The sequence below is a fragment of the Molothrus aeneus genome, chromosome Z, assembly GCF_037042795.1.
Source record: "Molothrus aeneus isolate 106 chromosome Z, BPBGC_Maene_1.0, whole genome shotgun sequence".
Lineage (NCBI taxonomy): Eukaryota > Metazoa > Chordata > Aves > Passeriformes > Icteridae > Molothrus > Molothrus aeneus.
Window position 1 is genome coordinate 32,331,345 of NC_089680.1, and position 18,460 is coordinate 32,349,804.

The window sequence follows — 18,460 nt, forward strand, 5'->3', positions numbered from 1 at the left end:
TTTGTACCTTCAGCAGCAGTTCATCAAACTATGCACATTTCATGCAGGTACAAGTCTTTTCTCCAGAAGAAATATCCGTGCATCCATTGCAAACTACCACCTGTACTCATGTCTCTTTCCTTACCAGTTCCCTCAGTGGATCTGTTACTCAGACTTTTCTGGGGCTGTCTCAGTAGACACACTTGTTTTGATTCTGAGACAAGTGCCCACCATTATGGCAGATGCTTAGAGCACTTAGCACTTACCTGAGGCATGGACCTACCTGCGCATTGCACCCTCCCTGCTCACCCTGCTGCACAAACTGCTGCACCACATCTTTTTGATGCACCATGTTCTGGTCACTCATGCTCCCTAAAGCTGATTAAATCTCCCACACTGCTCCTCGTAATGCTCACTCCCCTCCTGACTGGTTAGTGAGAGCTTCTGGGTCCTGAAAGGGCTTTGGGCTTTAGGTGTCCCTGAGCTCAAGAAACCTCTGGAGAGCTTGATCTCACCCCTGAAACTTACTTCGGTTGCTGCTGCTGCCTCCTGACTGACAATGGCCATATAGTCCAATTACCTGTCCACTTCAGTACCAATAAGTTAAAGCATGTTATTGAGGGCATTGTTCATATGCCTTGAAACATTGACAGGCTGAGGATGTTGACCACTCCTCTAGGAAACCCATTCTAGTGTTTGACCATTTTCTTGGTAAGGAAATGCTTCCTAATGTCCATTGTGAACCTACTCTGGCACAACTTTGAACTATTCTGTGAATTACATTTCTGGATCCCAGGGACATGCACACTAACTTCGACTCTTTTGAAAACACCATAGAGTGGTCTTGACTGGAGAACAGGGTTTTTTGGAATTCTCTAGCTATTTGCATTAATTTGCCTTAAGATGCTGGCTGCAGATCTAGGACACTGTTGTCATATGTTGTCTTAATTTACTACAGTGAAAGATCTTCAAGCTGGTATATCAGCTTGATGCCTTTGACCTTCTCGGCTCAGGTTCTGTGCAGCATTGCATTTGACCTAGTAAAAGTGTGCTGCTTCCTATTTCAACAAATTAATTTGGTCACATGGTGAATATATCTCTTGCATTCAGAGTTTGAAATGCTATGGCAAAGGTTTGTTGCGATGATTGTCTCAACTGAATCTCCGCGTCTGTGCTTGGTATGACTTGTGTTCAGCAGAATGTAAACTCTAGCCTGCAATCAGATAAGCATTCAGGAAATCCAAGTGTCCGATCCTGTGTCCTTTGCAGTGTCCTCACTCTGTCACACAACTGTATCAAAATATAGTAATGCTGTAGGGCATATTCTTGTTAGAAAAAGGTACTTACAGACCATTTCAGTAATTGTCTTGAGATTTCCTGCCTTTTAGGTAAGTTTTGACAGGAAACCATATTGGAAACTAGAGATACATTGACACTAAGAATATCAGGATTCTGAAAATGAAGAATGCTTTTCAGTCCCCTATCTTTGTGTTCAACAGACTATGTGAGTATGGTGGGACTTTAGGGAAATACTCATTTAAAAGTCAAGGAATTCTCAGAAATTGTTTTTCTGTCCATATCTGTTTTGTGAAAAATTCCCTTACTTTTTAGGAAATGTTAGATGCCTGCTCAGTCTTTTATGTAGATAACTATTTTACTTTCCTTGACCTGGCTACACTTAATTGTATTTAATTTCTGAAGTTTATGTTATGGATTGCTCTTAAAACTCTTGGGTTTTGGTAGCCCGAGTTATCCATCCACTTGAGAAACTCATGCATTAAACACTTCAAACAAGTTCAAACATATATCTCTTTCAAGTATACAGAGACTGAAACTACATTATAAACACCTTTTTTTTTTTTTTCCTTTATTTTCTGTTTTGCAGGTAGAAAAAATAACTGGCCACCTCTCCCTGAGAATTTTCCTGTAGGTCCTTGTTTTTACCAGGATTTTTCAGTAGACATTCCTGTAGAATTCCAGAAGACAGTAAAGATTATGTACTATTTGTGGATGTGTAAGTATTTTCTTTTGAAGAAAAATAAAGTGCCTGTTCAAGCTTGGTAATATATACCTGCTGCTTTGGCTTTTGGAGCATCTGTAGTGAAGAATTATTTTAAGTCCAGAAGCCAAATATTGAAGCAAAATTTTATGTTAACTTCAGTTTTAAAAGTATTGAATTACATCATAAAAGCTTCCACAGAAGAAAAGGAGGATTATCCTAGGGCAATTTGGTTCTAATTTATTGCAATTGTCTGGTTTAAGTTTCTCCAGTTGTAAAATGAACTTTGACTGTTTATTAACTTAGAAATAATTCTACTGGTTTTAAAATCAGCTTATATGTTAAGGAATAAATCTCACAATTAGTGTTAATAGACTTTTGAGTTCAAGATGTATAATACCCATTTACTTTAATATACATAATTGTATATAGTTTAAAATGGTTTTCATCTATAGCAAAGGCTTAATATCATTTTACCCTATTTTAAGAAATAGTGTCAATTAGCTGAAGAATCAGTCCATGTTAAAGCTATCCTTTGCAGGCAAAGAATGCTCTACACCGTCTTTGTAGGATTAATTTTGCTCTCACTGGGTGTCTCTGTTTTTACTGGAGAAATACTGGGTTAAAGAAGTGCGCAGATGCCATACTTGTTTCTTCTGCCTTGTCCACTGTGATTGATACAAGACTAATAAATACTCTGACTCTGATAAAATTGCAAGATTTAGATACTTTGATGCCTTTAATATATTTTCAGCCTTCCTATGAAAATGGGGATTTCAGATGTTTTCTGAACTTTTTTTCGTAGCTTAAGATGTAGTTAGGAAATCTCCATAATTTTACACATTACTCTAGTAATCTTATTGCTGTGATTGAACCACGTAATTGAAACACATGAAATAAGCAGGCAGCACTGAATCCAATCAATTCCACTTCATCATAATCTACTGCTTTCTATATTCATTGCTAGATCGTTAATCTTCAGATAAGCAACTATAGAGCGTATGACTGGTCACTCTCATAAAATTGACAGATAATTGAGATGTATATGAAATCTAAGGTGAAATACTCAAAATTTTAGGACGGTTACCAATTCTGGCCATTTGCAGGACTGAGTTCTGAAAGTGCATATGCTTCAAATATGAGGTGAAGTTGGGCAGTTAAAATTGGAATATTAATACTCTTCTTAATTTTCCTTTTTATGGCAACAAGAAGCAGTATTACATTATTTCAAAATACATAGGACCTGTGCTTTTATACTGACATGACTGCCTTCTAGGTAGGCTGAGGTTTCAACCAAGTCTTCTTGCATTCTTTGTTCTTTAGCTGTAGTGCTCTCTGATTTACACGTATTACTAAGGAAGGCAGGAATAGGGCATAATAGGGGAAAAAAACCCCAATATCTATTGAGGTCTATTCGTTCCTAGGATTGCATCTATGTGCTTTGGCTAACTTCTCATTGAGTGCTTATTTATCCTCTGAGGAGGTATTTATTCCCATGGTAGACCTGCTTCTGCTTGCCTCTTTTTTTTCCTCTTCCAGAACTTCCTATGTCTTGTAAGACCTAGGGGTTCTGTGAACATAATCACATTTGGATAAATTGAGTACTGCATTCTCAGCACTTTATAAAGTAGTCCTTTTCCTTTGTGGTAGCCCTGGGAACAAACTTACTAGTTTAGTTTTCTGTATTTTCACTGTTAGTATTAATTTGACATCATCATTCTTGGTTTTTATGTCTCTGAGGAAACTTCTTTACCTGTTTAAGATCCATATGCTCTTCCTTTCATGAGAAAACAATCCTGTTTGTATCCCTATTTCATTAACTCATCCCTCTTTTCTCCTTTTGTAGCAGAAGTCAGAGTTTTTTAATTCGTTGATGTGTTTTATCTTTGCACATTTTTTCCCCAGGGGAGAGACTTTTTTTTTTCCAAGAGACTGAGTGCTCACATGTTTTTGTGAACTATAACAATCAATTAGCAATGACTTTTCACAGTTGCCATTGGAGCTTTTCTATTCTATCTTGGCGTTGTGGCCATTGGTGCTTTAAGGGCTTACTCATGAAAATGACAGTTTTCCTAGCTCATTAGCACTGTTTAGATCTTTTTGTGCTATTACTGTGTCCAGTGTCAAGTACAATGTCTCTTGATTGTGCTAAAAGTCAAAAACAGACTCAAAAGCATGTTTTCAAGCTACTTTCCCCACAGGCTGATAGCATGTGCCTAATAAACACCACTTTGATTTTGAAATATTTCTTATTTGAAGTTACAAATGGAAGAGATTCTGGTAGAAAAATAATACAGTGAAGTGCCAACTTTTTTTCTGTTTCTGTTCAGGAGATTTTCATCTCATCCTTTGTCTGAGGATATGAGAGATGGTGTGTCTGTATATATATGTATATATATGTATATCAGTCTGTGTAGATGTTTGTTCTGCCTGTCCCTGAGAACCTCCAGTGTTAGACACTTCACAAACTCCCTCCAAGCCTGTTCTAATGCATTGCTGACTTTTAGAATTAGAAAATGTTTATTGGTATATTAATTTAATTCTCCTCTTACGTGTTTGATCTTTCCTGTTCTATCCACTGTTGCTATGGAAAATACATTTATTCCCATTAGTCATCTCCTTTTGCCTTACTTAGCATATTTCACTCAGCCTTTCCTTGTGGGTGATGTTTTCTGAAGGTTTGACTGGTTGCTGTCATACAAATTCACTGTTAGTCCACTCTATATTATTATGTGTTTTTTAGTGTGCAGCATCAGGAAATTTTTAAAATGTACCTTCACATTTTAGATAGCACATATTTATGTGCTAATCCAAGGCTGTTTAATGTTATCTGTTTTAGAATCTATTTTTTCCTTACTTGGGAGAGATGTGCTAACATGCCTTAAAAAAAAGAGGAAGATCTTCCTCTTTTTTGTAAGGCATGTTAGCACATCTCTCCCAAGTAAGCAGAACAGGACTAAGAACAAAAGCCTAAACAACATCTGAAGCTCCTTGGTGCTCCAAGGTTATGTGTGATCAAACTTCACTAGCCCAGTCCTCACTTGTGAGTTGCCTTGTGGTTTCAACACTCTCCATTCTACCGGCATCCCATTTGCCTTTAGGCAGTTCCAATCCAGGGTGACAGTCATATGTCCTAATGTGGACTTAGGTTTCCTGAAAATATAATCAATGAAATATTACTGAAATTAAGCTTAGTACAAAAATTTGTTTTCATATGGTCTCAAATGGAATAGCAAAATCATCTTAATAATGTACATGCGAAACTTGTGATCTTTTTTTCTAATTTACAACTCTCTTTCAGACATTTATGGATTATAAAGTGTAGTTAATTAAGACAAGGAATATATCTAAAGGAGAATTCTGTTCAGGGAAGTTTATACCAAGTAAAGTATTAATATTTATTAAACTAATGTATTTTTCCATTGTTGACTCTTATTCTGACATGAACACCTTTTTTTTCAACTTCAGCTGCTTCCACACACAAACTAGGAGAAGGCTTTCTTCAATCACACAGGGTACTCTATTGTTACAGCTGTGAGGCTGTCATACAGAAATTGCATGTTGCAGACTTCTGACAAAGCCCTAGGTGATTTCAGCTCCCAGGTGGTCATTATTTTCTAATAGCTTGTATTATGGTTTAATTTGCTGAGGCAAGTAGGTGGAAGGTACTTTATAACTGTTACCCTGAACCTACAAACACATGTCTGTTCATATAAGAGCTTAAGCTTGCCTACATCCCTTAGTGAAGGCGTTGTCTCAAAGGATAAATGATTCTCTGTATCTTGCAGCAGGCAAGTGAATGGCAAGCACAGTGAAGTGAGAATTGTCAGTCAAGTCTGCTGTCTTCCTTTATTGCTTGCTAATACTCGTTTTGTACTGCTGAGACTCTGTTACTGTAGTGAAGCCAGACCCCTGTGTTGCTGGTTTCAGTATCAGTAGTGGGTGTGATGCTTCCCCCTTTTCTGCACTGATGGTACTCTCTTAAAACTTGTCCTGTTACCATAATTGCAGTTATTAAAAGAAAGTAATTTTGTAAAGTTCAATTTCCACCAGAATTTGAATGTTTCTAGTAACATAGGGGTCTCCATGTGTTCCAGTATTGAGTAGAAAAAGAGAGAATACCCCTTTCTTGTACGTATCAAAGGAAGGCAGAAACTGGTATTTGTATAGTTTCTTTTGCTTTATGAGGCAGAAACACACAAATTCAGAAAGGAATTGGTTTGCCTACCCCTTGGGGCAGTGGTAAGATACATAGGTGCAATAATTGCCTTTTATTTTAAAGAACAAAGGCTTTTGATTCTGGCAACTCTTACTGGAGAATATGATTTATCTGAGGAAATGTTTTCACTTTCATCAGTCTTCCATGCAATGATCTGTGCATCTTGCTTTTAAGAGTTTTTCCCCACTTGTTGATTTAGAGCTCAAGTCATAATTAAGACAGCAACAAAGAGTTTCAGGATTTCCTTTTTCAGAATCTTTAGTATATTGCCTGTTCTGTTAACCTTGCTATCCAGGAGAATGACTAAAATGTTGCTCTGAACTTAAATAAAATAAAAATCATTGCTGTCAGGAGCAGTTTGTGCAGTTATAAATACCCTACTTTATCTTGATCTGCAAGGAAAGAAATTGTTCTCTGAGGCAGCAAAATCCTTCCTGAATCACTGGTTATTGCTGAATAAAGAGAAAAGTTCTTGTTCATCTTTGAAGGCTAGCAGAACTAAATTCTGTGCCAGATAGCATGAAGGTAGTAGTTGTAATGTTTCTTAATATTGCCTTATTCTGTTCTAAGAAATAAACTTAATTGAAATAAAATGTAAAGTCATGATGCAAATGCATTTGTTTTTAGTAGAAATTGAATAGTTACTATGTAACAAGGTCTGCCAGTGAGAAAATGACACTATTGAGCTAACAACAGACCACCAAAAAAGACAGGTGTTCTAAGAAAGACCAGTGTCCTAAGAAATATTTGAATATACAAAATACAGGAAAACATCTAGAACAGCTTCTTCCAGACCATGTTTTACTGACGAACATTCTTAGTAACTGGGGTATTTGTTTTATTATCTGGAAGACAAAGAGCTTTCTGTTGAAAGACTATTTGGGAAATTTTTGTTTTCAAATTTGAATGTGTAGAGTGTCTATTTTGTGATGCACTTTGTCATTTTTAAGCTTTCTCAAAAAATATTCAGTGGTCTCATAAGTATTTGTATTCAGTTATTACTGTAGAAAAAAATCAATTATTGCACCTGTAGAAACCTCTTTTTTCTTAATTTAATATTTGAAAGTGTTTTATTTATATGACAAGATATTTTCCATTGCCAGGTAGCTGATGGTACTTGAATTTTCATGTTGAGTGCTCTTACTTGTGAATACAGCGTTTACCTAAAATTTAGAAAACTATAAAAATCAATTTATTACAGAAGGCCTAGAGATGGTATTGGTATTGTCTGCATGCTGATGTTTTGTTTAAAATGCTGTTTTCTTTAAATGTTTAAAATGTTTAAAAGTTCAGGTATAACTTTAGCATTTGTAATAATTTATTGTTTAAACATAATTTAATTAATACTATTTTGCTTTTGCTTCTACAGTCCATACAGTGACACTGTTTCTTAATATCTTTGGATGTTTGGCCTGGTTTTACGTTGATGCTACACGAGGGGTTGATTTTGGATTGAGTATTCTCTGGTTCTTGCTTTTTACCCCGTGTTCTTTTGTCTGCTGGTACAGACCACTTTATGGAGCTTTCAGGTAACAACTTCAGCTTGACTTAGGATATTTAAAAACTTGTCAAAATGCATTAACATTCCAGAATTTTCTTGATTATCATGATGATAATCCTTTAAAGTGCTTTCATTAGAAACAAAGAGTACGTTTGCCATTAATTCAGTTGACGAATTTGAAATACAGATGCCAGTAGTTAGCAATACCATGGAATATCCTTTAAAGTATTTACCATTTTTACCACAGACAAAATATTGTCAGAAATCCTTAACTTTGTTGAAGTTAATAAGGGCTGGTAACAGTTGCAAACAACATTCTCTCTCATTAAATCTCTGTTTCTACACACCAAGAATTGGAGCAGATTAGTAGTCAATAGTGTGTTAATTTTTTTCCTTCCTGAATGAACTTCATGAATAGCTACTTTTAAAATCTTGTATTTTTGTTATTTTAAGTGATAGACACCTAGAGTATCTCTAATTGAAATAGCCTGAGATTCTTAAGAATTAGTAGAGCAGGTATATATTAAACAACCTAGTATTTTTCCTAGTCTTAGCAATCTTTGCAAACTTCAGAAGCATAATGTGTGTGATTAAGAAGAGAATGATGTGTTTGCGTGTAAAATTAAACTTTTTCTTAGTGAAGATCAGCATGTAGAGATTTCAAGTCCTGTACTCAGTAAGTTTTGGGTTTTTTTTTTTTCACATTGAAGCGATTCAGGATGTTCTCAGTTAAAATACCCTTATTCCTGCATTAAAAGATTGATGGCCAGAAATTGCAATTAACTGTAACATTTAGACTACAGGAAGTGTTTCTTTTTGCTAACCAAGGAGGTATTGCTATACCCACAAATCTTCGAGGAATCATATAGTTTAACTTGCATTTCTTGTCTAATAAACCTGTATCTTTTCTTAGAAAAAATTGGTTGGTTGAGGAAGGAAAACTCTTCTTGCATATTCAACTTGCAGTCAGTTGCTCAGCTGAAAATGAAATAGTTATTGAACTGAACTGGTTGTACAGAAATTACAAACTCCCTTGTGCAGGAAGAGCTGTTAAGGACAAAATCTCTTTTTATGACTTAAATAAATGATTTCTACTTTCTTAAGAACTCTAGTAGGAAGCATTTCATATGGTCAATAGTTTTGACAGAAGTAAGTTGAGTCTTCATTGAAATTTTGCCTGTACGTTTATATTTGGCTCGGGTTTTTTTAATTTATTTTCAGTCTTTGTAAGGCTGGCATTTTAATTTACCAGGAAATGTATTTTGTACATTTTACTTTAAAATAACAGCTGCTTCAGTATTCTGGTGTGCCACGTGTTTCAGTAATTCCATATGAGATCTTCTTTCCTTTCACAAGTTAAATATTCTCTTCCCATCCTGCTATCACTGTGAACTTGACTCTGAAAGTGGTGCAGAATGCAAACTTAAATGGTTAGTTGAAGGGCCCTGCTCTGGGCTGAACAGAACTATTCTCACCTTTCTTAGAGATGCAGATGGCAAAATCACTATATTGAAGAAGAAAGAGCAGTTCTTGTAAATAAACACCCCATAAAGACACAGAATTGCTGATACTTCGGGTCAGTTGATAACTGAAAGTACTTTTTGTCCAGTTAATACAGTAAAATGTTAGATTGGTACTACAGAATATGAATAAAAATAATGAATTTTCTGTCTGCTTTAATCTTTTTTCCCCCACCTCTTTCAGGAGTGACAGTTCATTCAGGTTCTTTGTGTTCTTCTTTGTATATATCTGTCAGTTTGCTGTACATGTACTTCAAGCTGCAGGATTTCAAAGATGGGGAAACTGGTGAGTACTCTGCCATGGTGTTGTACTGTCTGTAAGACAAACACTCTTACTTGAAGTAACAACTGCAGTACAGTCTATGTTTTCAAAGGAATGATCTTGTGTTCACTAGAATGTTACTTTTAACTCTCAAAAGAAAGCATTTTTGGAGTGCTCTTGACTAGGAGAAGTGGGTGAAACATATCCAAAGAATGTGAGGTACTTCTCTTACTGGGCTACTCAAAATTTTATCCTTCAATTTAAACCACTTTGAACTTAACTCTTTCATACACTACCTCCTCTATTTTGGTGGTGTAAGGAGTTATTACTCATTCTGTATTTAAGGTAAAGGAAAGCAAAAATTTAAACATAAATAATATATTGTTTGCATATTTTTCGTATTATTAGGTATTTTTAGTTATATTTATATACTTGCTTCTTATTGAGAAATTTATGGCTAAAATTTGTAGAACGACTTAACAAGGCATTTGGGTGAATATTGGATATTATTTGAAAAGTACATTGGTTAGAGTCACATTCATATTCTGCAATAAGTTGATCTTTCTTTTAAATGTTTGCAAATATATAAGCTTTTACATGAAGCTTATATTTATATTATCTTTTATTTGAGTCTTTGAGGTCTAATATTTAGATTTTACAAGGAGAAGCTAGGAGGAATCAGTCACTGTCCTTGAAATAAAGGAATTAACTAAAAGCAAGGTTGTAGTAGCCACCTGGTAACATGAAGAGTCATGAATGACAGTGCTGTAGTTGGGTAATGACATTTCCCTCTATCAGTGCTTTTTGCTGCAAACCTCCAAATATATGAAGGGCAGACAAAACAGTATTGCTTTAGAATTGTTATGTAAGGAAAGAGCCTGCTTTTTTTTCTTTGGAATCCTCTATTGCTTATTCATCCAAGTCTGGGAAGTGTGCTTTTAAGCATACTTGGGGAAGGAGTATTGAAATTAGCCAGATAATCAGAAAAATCAGAAAATCCTAATTACAGTTTAGATTTTGGTGTTTTGTGGTAGATTATAGTGGGATACAGTTGACATCAAAGCAGTGTGAAGCAGGTAGGGGATAGTTTTAAGGTTTGGATTTACATAATTTTTTGCTAGGGATTTTTTTGTGGGTTTTTTTTTTTATAACATGGAAAAATCTTATTCATCTTAATGCATGGGTTTTGTTCATAAGGCAGCTTGCTTTTTAAATTTTCAGGTCTGAAACTGTTGGTGTCTGTTGGTGTTTCAATTTTGAACAATGGGGAAATGCTTGAAGTAGATACTTATATAGCAGGTTTTTTTTCTATTAGATTTTCTATTAGATTTTCTATCATCTGATGCTCTCTACTTAAAAGAAATATATTTATCTCAGTTGAGAAAGCATCATTGTGTGGATACAATTAAATGAGTCTTCATATAGAAGCTGTGTATGTGTGGTATTCTGTTCTGTATTTATAGAAGTTAGAAACTATCTTTTTAGGGATATTTTCTCATCTATGAATTCATGTAGTCTTGAATCAATCTGAAATGACAATTGAGAAGCAGCTTTCTAATTTCTCCACAATTTTACTCAAGGACAATAATATTTGCAACAACTTTTCGTACAGTTTCACTGCATTTTCTGTGAAAAAAATGGAAATTAAACTTTAAAAGCATATCACAGAACCAGAATATGCTTATGTAAAATTCCCATTATTTTTCTTTAAAAATACTCAAAATGTTTAAGAACCAGGAGGTTATGAAATTTACTTTGGTGAGGGTATCTGATTAAATGGTTCATGGACTGTACTAGTAAAATTTGTTATTTCTCCTTCCTTCAGTGGGTGGATTTCATCTCTTACTGGACTTAATAAGAGTATTCCTGTTGGCATTATGATGATAATCATAGCTGCACTTTTCACAGCATCTGCTGTTATCTCACTAGTTATGTTTAAGAAGGTAAGTTATGTATTAGTCCCCTCTTTTGTTTCCTATATTTGATTTGGATTTTGCTTTCTGTCTTGAGAGAGGTACTCTCTCACAAAGTAGTGGGGATTAAATTACATTCTTCAAGGTGAGCCTTGCCTATTAACATTTGTACAGTTTTGTTTATACTGTTGTGGAGGTACAAAATGCTGTTTGTACAATGCAGGTATTTTCTGCAAATGGGGAATGATAGCTCTGAGTTAGAGAACCTGAGAGGTAACCCCACCACAAAAGAGTAGGTGAAAGCAGTGAACACTGTGATTGTAGCTGTACATGCCAGGTTGTCCATCAGGCGCAGAGAAGCGTGACTGAAATGATTGCTAAGTTACAGCTCTTACCAAAATCATTCCCATTAAAATCAATAGAAGAGAGAGATGCTTAGCACCTCAGAAAAGCATTTTTATTTCTCTATCTCCATTTTTTAATATTTTATTGCCAGCTAATGATGCAGAAGCATGAAAACTCAAGGACATAAACTCTTTCTCTATGGTTACTTCTGTTACTATGGTGAATTATTCCTCTGGTTATTAAGCAGAGCTATTGGTCATCACACTAGTTCTGCAAATATGTAACTGTGTAATAAGGATATTTTGAAATTTTTAATATTCAGTCAGAGTGTTGCTTACTCTTGTTACCAATCAGAGTAACTAAAATGTTTCTAAATATTGTTGTAAAGAAAAATTCACCAAATATACATCACACATTTTAGTGACCATGATGAGACCCCTCTGAACTTGCAGATAATTACAGGTAACCCCCCACAGTCAAATTGTGAGTGCAGCAGGACAATGACAATTGTAAAAGTTTGTGGGGAAAAATTCCATGTTCTCATCTCTGTATTCGCTCAAAAACATGAACAAATCACATTTCCCCACCTCACAGCTCCACTTTGCATTGAGACTTTGCTGTTGCTCTGCTAAGAAATGGAAAGCATGGCACCACTTTCTCAGTGCTTTTCCCCCCGTAGGTGCACGGGCTGTACCGCACGACTGGCGCGAGCTTTGAGAAGGCACAGCAGGAGTTTGCCACGGGAGTGATGTCCAACAAAACTGTACAAACTGCTGCGGCCAACGCCGCCTCGACAGCGGCCACCAGCGCAGCCCAGAACGCCTTCAAGGGTAACCGGATGTAGAGAAACAAAGTCACCCCGGTTCTCCTCAACTGTTCTTTATTTCCCAGTCACTTACTGTATTCCCTAAATGCCTAGATCAAAATTCACACAGCATGTTTGTTTCTTCTACAGCTGTGCATGGGTTAAATGGGAAATGGTTGGTTTATTTTATTATAAATTTATTTATTTTAAGAAGAAAACCAATGTTTCCCCTTCTTTAACTTGTTGAATTCTGCAGTGTAAAGCTTTACATATTTTATGGAGGATAAATAATTTCAACAATTGGCCTGAGAATGAACTCTGGTATATAATGATCAAATCAATATAATAAGAAGCTGGAAGGTTTTTTAGCAATTCACACCAGGATTTTTTTTTAAGTTCAGGAAAGCAGTTTGGATTAATTATTTTTCTTTGTAAGAACTGACTTCCCTATTTCTGCCATAAGAAGTGGGGTAATAAGTGGTCAGTAAGAAGTGACTGAGAGATATAGTTAGGTTTGACTATTGTTTTTGCACTTTCAGCAGCTGCTGGAGGTCAAATACAAGTAAGGCAGAGAGTATAAATTCTTTTCTTGTTTGGTTTTGTTTTCTTTTTATTAGGTAAGTCTTTTGATAAAACCTGTAAGTTTGCATGAATACTGTTGAGTTACCTGATCTTGTTTAAGTAGTGTTTTGGTCCAGAATTTACCTGTGCCACTTTATAGCATTTGTTTGTATGTATTTCCATGGAGTATTCTCTACCTGTGAGAAATTACTATGGGGCATAAACATTCTCTGTAATAGAGTAGTTCAGTTTAAGGAAGTTAACTGGTGATTTCAATCACAGAGCTAAATGATTATATATTTGCTATTTTTAACTTCAGTATTCACATATCCCCTGTCCCTCTTCTATGTGCCGTGGTATTTTTGTTTTATTTGGGATTATTTTTGTTAGTTTTTGTTTGGATTTTTTTCAAGTATAGATTTATGTTTAACAGTGGTACTAAATCTCTAACCTGGACAGTCACTCTGTTTACTGCCTGTCCAAAACACTATATATACAGTGTTTAATTTTCTAACAGGTATATTGTCTAAAACCGGGCTCTTGAAGCAATGGCATTTAACAGATACTTGAATGAATTTTAATATTAACTCAGCCATCTCTGTGATGTGATTTAAGCTATAGAAAAAAAGCTTTTAAACTATTTTGATTTGGCAAAGGGAGAGATGTTTATCTTTATTAAAGTTAGATTTTAACTCATTGAATTGGAGGCCTAAGAGGTTAGATTGATGCTGTGAAACTAACAATCCATAATGGTATACATACCATCACAATATTCTAGAATATAATACAGTCAGGACTTGGTATAGTATGAGTTTCTCTGCTTTGAAGACCTTACATTTTTGGATTGCCTTGTATGAGACTTACATACAATACTTACACAGTTTTTCAAACTCTTCCAGGAAATGGAAAGATGACATCCCATAACCTGTGTATGTACACACCATGGCTGAAATTAATTCAGCTCTTAAGGTGAATGATAACACAGCATAAAGTTCTGAGGCCCCTCCACATTCTGAAAGTGGACTGAATTTCAATACACTGTATTCTGTTTCAATACACTGTATTCATAATAACAGAAGCTCATTTAAAAAAATACTCCCCTAGCTTAATCCCTGAATCAGTAATATACTAGCATGAATTCTCCTATTAGTCTCCTTTCATTTACTAAATTCTTTAAACCGCAATTGAATTTGGAAAAGCGTTGTAGTTTCACAGATGCTGAAGTTCACATTAATGAATATACTTGCTTAAATATTCTATCTAACAAGGCTGTTAAAATGTCATAATAGTGGACATGCTAATATTGAATTTAAATTTGCGTGGAATGTTTTTTAAGCTTTCCAGATTAAAGTCACTGCTGTTCTCTGCTGAAATTGGGGGACCATCATTCTAGAAGCTATATATCAAGATTGTTCTTTTCATATTTTAAACTTAACTTAAGGGTTGTATCTAGGAACTCAGCTATGGACTACTTTTAAATCTAAATTTTGGTATCTCTTGGATTGGAATCATAGGGACATCATCCTTACAATTTAACTGAAGTTGAAGATTGCATAATAGCATAGAGTACCAGAAAAAAACACCAAACACATTAGGAATAAAACCTGAATTTGACAGGTAGATTTTTTTTCTCAAATGTTTGAAGGGTCTTTGAGAAAACATATGTAATGTTCTGTGTATAAGAATTGTTGAATTGTAATATCATGGGTTGAATGTGCAGATTTAAGCCTTCTGAGTGAAATTCAGGGTTGTGTCACATGTGAATTCTTTAAACCAGAAATCTGTGACACTTTGCAACCAAAAGGGAGGAAAAAGTTTGTTTAGCTTTGATAACAGAAGGCTAAAATTTGTTAAAAATATTTTGTATCTAACAAAAATAAGATTTTACAATCTCTTATTAATCGGAGTATGGCGGCCACTTGAGTTGTCTTTTTGTAGTAATTGTGACAGAGTACAAGGTATGAAGTTTAAACACTGGAATGTCAGTAGTCTTTGATTTGTAATTTAGGAGTTGTTTTTATTTATCTGAGGATGTTTGTATATTTTGTAAATTACTAACAATGTTTAGCCATCCTGGTGAATGTCATGGTTCTGTACAAATGCACTTCTTCTGTCCCTCTGTTGCATGTCTGGGTAGTTCAGAAATTTTGTATATTTATTGTATTAACACAGTGTCATAGAATAAAAAAATACTTTTTTCCTAGGTGTTCGCTCTGTATAGTTTTGACCAATAATGGGGATTTTTCTTCTAACAGTCAGGGTGATGTGCAGGGAGGATGATCTATGTAAGAGTCTGACTTGCTTTTTATAATTCTGTATATAAATGCTGTATTTCTGCTGAAATAGTGAAGCAAAATGTCCACTATCAATAAATCTGGTTATAGAGAATTAGTCTACTCAACTGTTACGAAGAAAATTCTTAAAATACTTGCAGTTTACCTTCTTGTGCTGTAAACTCACAAGGGTTAAAATTAAACATGCTCTGTCATGACTGAATGGAATTCTACAGGTATTAAGTGACTCTTAAAACATTATTGAAAGTAAAATGAAGTTGCTGAAAAAAGCTTTGCCATGGTAGTATTTATTTTCCTAATTTCTGCCAGTGAATCAACATTTCTGTGTTACTGCCGTCCTGCTCTTTCTTTGTTTTTTAGTCACTAGCACAATCTGTTGATTTTTTTTCATGTAATGTCAGTTGCAGCACCTGCTCTCTAGAACTCATCTTACTACTGGGTTTCCTCTGAAGGGCTGAGTGACTTCATCATTGACTGTGATGTAGGTAAGTTTGCAAATGCACAATGCATATTCATGCAGTGATACAGTGAACAGTGCTCTGAGGTATGGTCAGGATTATTTTGGGAGATGGCAGACGTGTTTTTGAAGACAGTTTCACATGCATGCATCAGTCAGTATTGACATTCTTCATCCACTTGATCTTTGTAATTTACAGATCTAGAATGGCAGTGTCAGCAGACTGAAGGAAGAGGTTTTGTACTTTCTTGTAAATGTAAGCATGGTTGTGCCATATGATCCAGTCATGTTTTATGTTTAGAATTATTACACAATTTTAGTGCTCTTCATGGGACATAATTCCTCTGGTTTGCTTAGGTTACTTTCCTCAAGAAGTTGTAAGCATGGAGTTGGAAAAGCATGCACACATTGAGAGAAAAGCACGGGTTAGGAGAACTGTAATTAAAAATACTCAGTGATACTTCTGGGAAGATATTTCTGCCAAGGAAAAGGCACACACCTAGAAAGTAATATTCTGCTTATTAATCTGTAGTACAGCACAGTAGGTCAGATAATTAATTAGGTTTTACATTAAAACATGTATGAATTAGTTTGTACTTTTTTTCTAAAAATTAATTTTATGTCTGCAAGTAGCTTTTATTTTCATAATTAGAAAAATCAGGAAGATTGACAAAGGCAGTAATACAGATCTAGCTCAGCAGCAAAAGCCAGTGAAACTTATAAATTATTAAACTAGGTACAATGTCACATGATACTGAGGGGAAAAGAAAAAAGGCATTGATAGGGAAGTGTAACTTGTGGCTCATGCTGCCATACATTTTGTTCTGGAAAAAAAAAATTCCAGCAGTTTAACGGAAGAATATACTGCTCAACTAAACTAATGCTTTTTGTTGGATGAAAAGGGATTATATGGAACAGTTGTGGTTTCAATACAGTCTTTCAATACACTTGAAGTTTCCTGTTGACTAAGTTATGAGTGTATGTGTATATATATAAAAATAAGTGTACTGTCCCGCTTTTGGTGAGTGCTCCTTTATGTTCCTGTTACATTACACTCAGATGTGAAGGAAAATACTCCAATACAGAGGAGCTGCTCTTTACAGCATTGAGAATACCAGGTTTTACTTTATATCCATGATTTGAGAAGGGAAACCTCCAGCTGGAGAGATGGGAACTATTTGGGACAGATTTTTATTAATAAAGTTTGAGGCTGTATTAGTTAAAACAGGGCTGGTGCAGGCCTGGAAGACAGACTGGCCTCAGTTACTTGTGGCCCTGCACTTGGCTTTTCTGCTCTGTGACCCTGTACAGCTGGAGTTGGGTAGGCAATACTGGCTGGAGCCCAGACCACTGTACAGAACAGCTGCCTCTGACCACTGGTGCCTCTGTGGCATCAGCTGCTCTGCCACTGCTCCAGCTGGCAATGCTGCTAGTAGATTTTATCATGTTTCTGGCCTAATTAAAGAATTGTGTACGTCTGAGCTGTAGTCATTGTACACATGCCAAAGCATGGTTGCTGTTTTTTAGTGCAGAAGTGTTGTCTTTGCTGTGGCTGTATTTTTTAGAAGAATGCATGATGTTCTTTTTAGAGGAGTGCATGATGTTTTCAAAGAAAAAATACATATCCTGGGTTGGGCAGTGGGGTGACACTTTTTGTCCAAGGTAAGAGAACAACCGGAAGTAGTCAGAATATAGAATCATGGAATCAATTAGGATAGAAAAGATCTAAATACTCCTGAGATCATTGACCCCACCCTAAGACCTATGTGATTAAATCTGGCATTCTTTCTCTTTTACCTTGGTCAGACCATGTTACTGATCCCACCACATCTGAGTGATACCTTAAGCCAATTACAGATATTGATTCCTATGCTCTAAGAATTTCACTAATATGAAGATATTCCAGGTAAAAGGCATTTGTTTGAAAACAAGCTTTCAGTGAACTGCAGAACAAGACAACATCTTTATATTCCTGTCACTCTAACTCTGATAATAGACATCCACTTTGTGATTGCTCCACTATTCTAAACCCAGCTGGAGCTTGGAGAAGAAGTTACAAGAATACAGAAATGTGTAACAATACACACAATTGGAGACCTGAACTCTGTGCTACTGCCAACTCCATTAACTTTACTGAACAAGGTAATATTTTTAGCTGTTCAGATCAGTACTTCATAATTTCTTTAAGCAGTGTTTTATATTTGGAGACTAAGTGGTCTATCTATACCTGTTTTGAAATTCATAAATTGATGATGGTAGTGGTGCATTCAGTGGCATCTAACCCTTAACTTCTGGACTATAGGTTTCTAGATGTTCCAAGCTGTAACTAAGAGCTACTTCTCTGAAGTTTAGGAACTGTTGGAAGTGTAACTAAACTACACATGAATAATATATAAATTCAATAAAAGTGGACCATTGTAACTGACAAATAAGTGACATACTGACTTTTCTTTAAACTACTGAAAGCCTTGCTCCTGGTTCTACTATTGACTGGCTTTGTAACACTTTTTCTTGTGTCTGTCACTTCACAGCTGAAAGCTAAAACACACTGTGGCAAACATAATTTTAAAAATCTGTGTATGATGAAGCAATATTTGTTTTAGAA

At 35.4% G+C, this 18,460-nt stretch overlaps 1 protein-coding gene across 1 annotated transcript in view; it reads left to right on the forward strand.

Moving 5' to 3' along the window:
- SCAMP1 (secretory carrier membrane protein 1) overlaps nt 1–15,667 on the forward strand; it is a 40,935-nt gene extending 25,268 nt beyond the window's left edge. Inside the window, exons 5-9 of the mRNA XM_066568819.1 lie at nt 1,865–1,993; nt 7,567–7,726; nt 9,403–9,504; nt 11,306–11,423; nt 12,418–15,667. Coding sequence (XP_066424916.1) covers nt 1,865–1,993; nt 7,567–7,726; nt 9,403–9,504; nt 11,306–11,423; nt 12,418–12,582 — 674 coding nt within the window. The 3' untranslated portion in view covers nt 12,583–15,667. The remainder of the gene's footprint in view (nt 1–1,864; nt 1,994–7,566; nt 7,727–9,402; nt 9,505–11,305; nt 11,424–12,417) is intronic.
- The last annotated feature ends 2,793 nt before the right edge of the window (nt 15,668–18,460 follow it).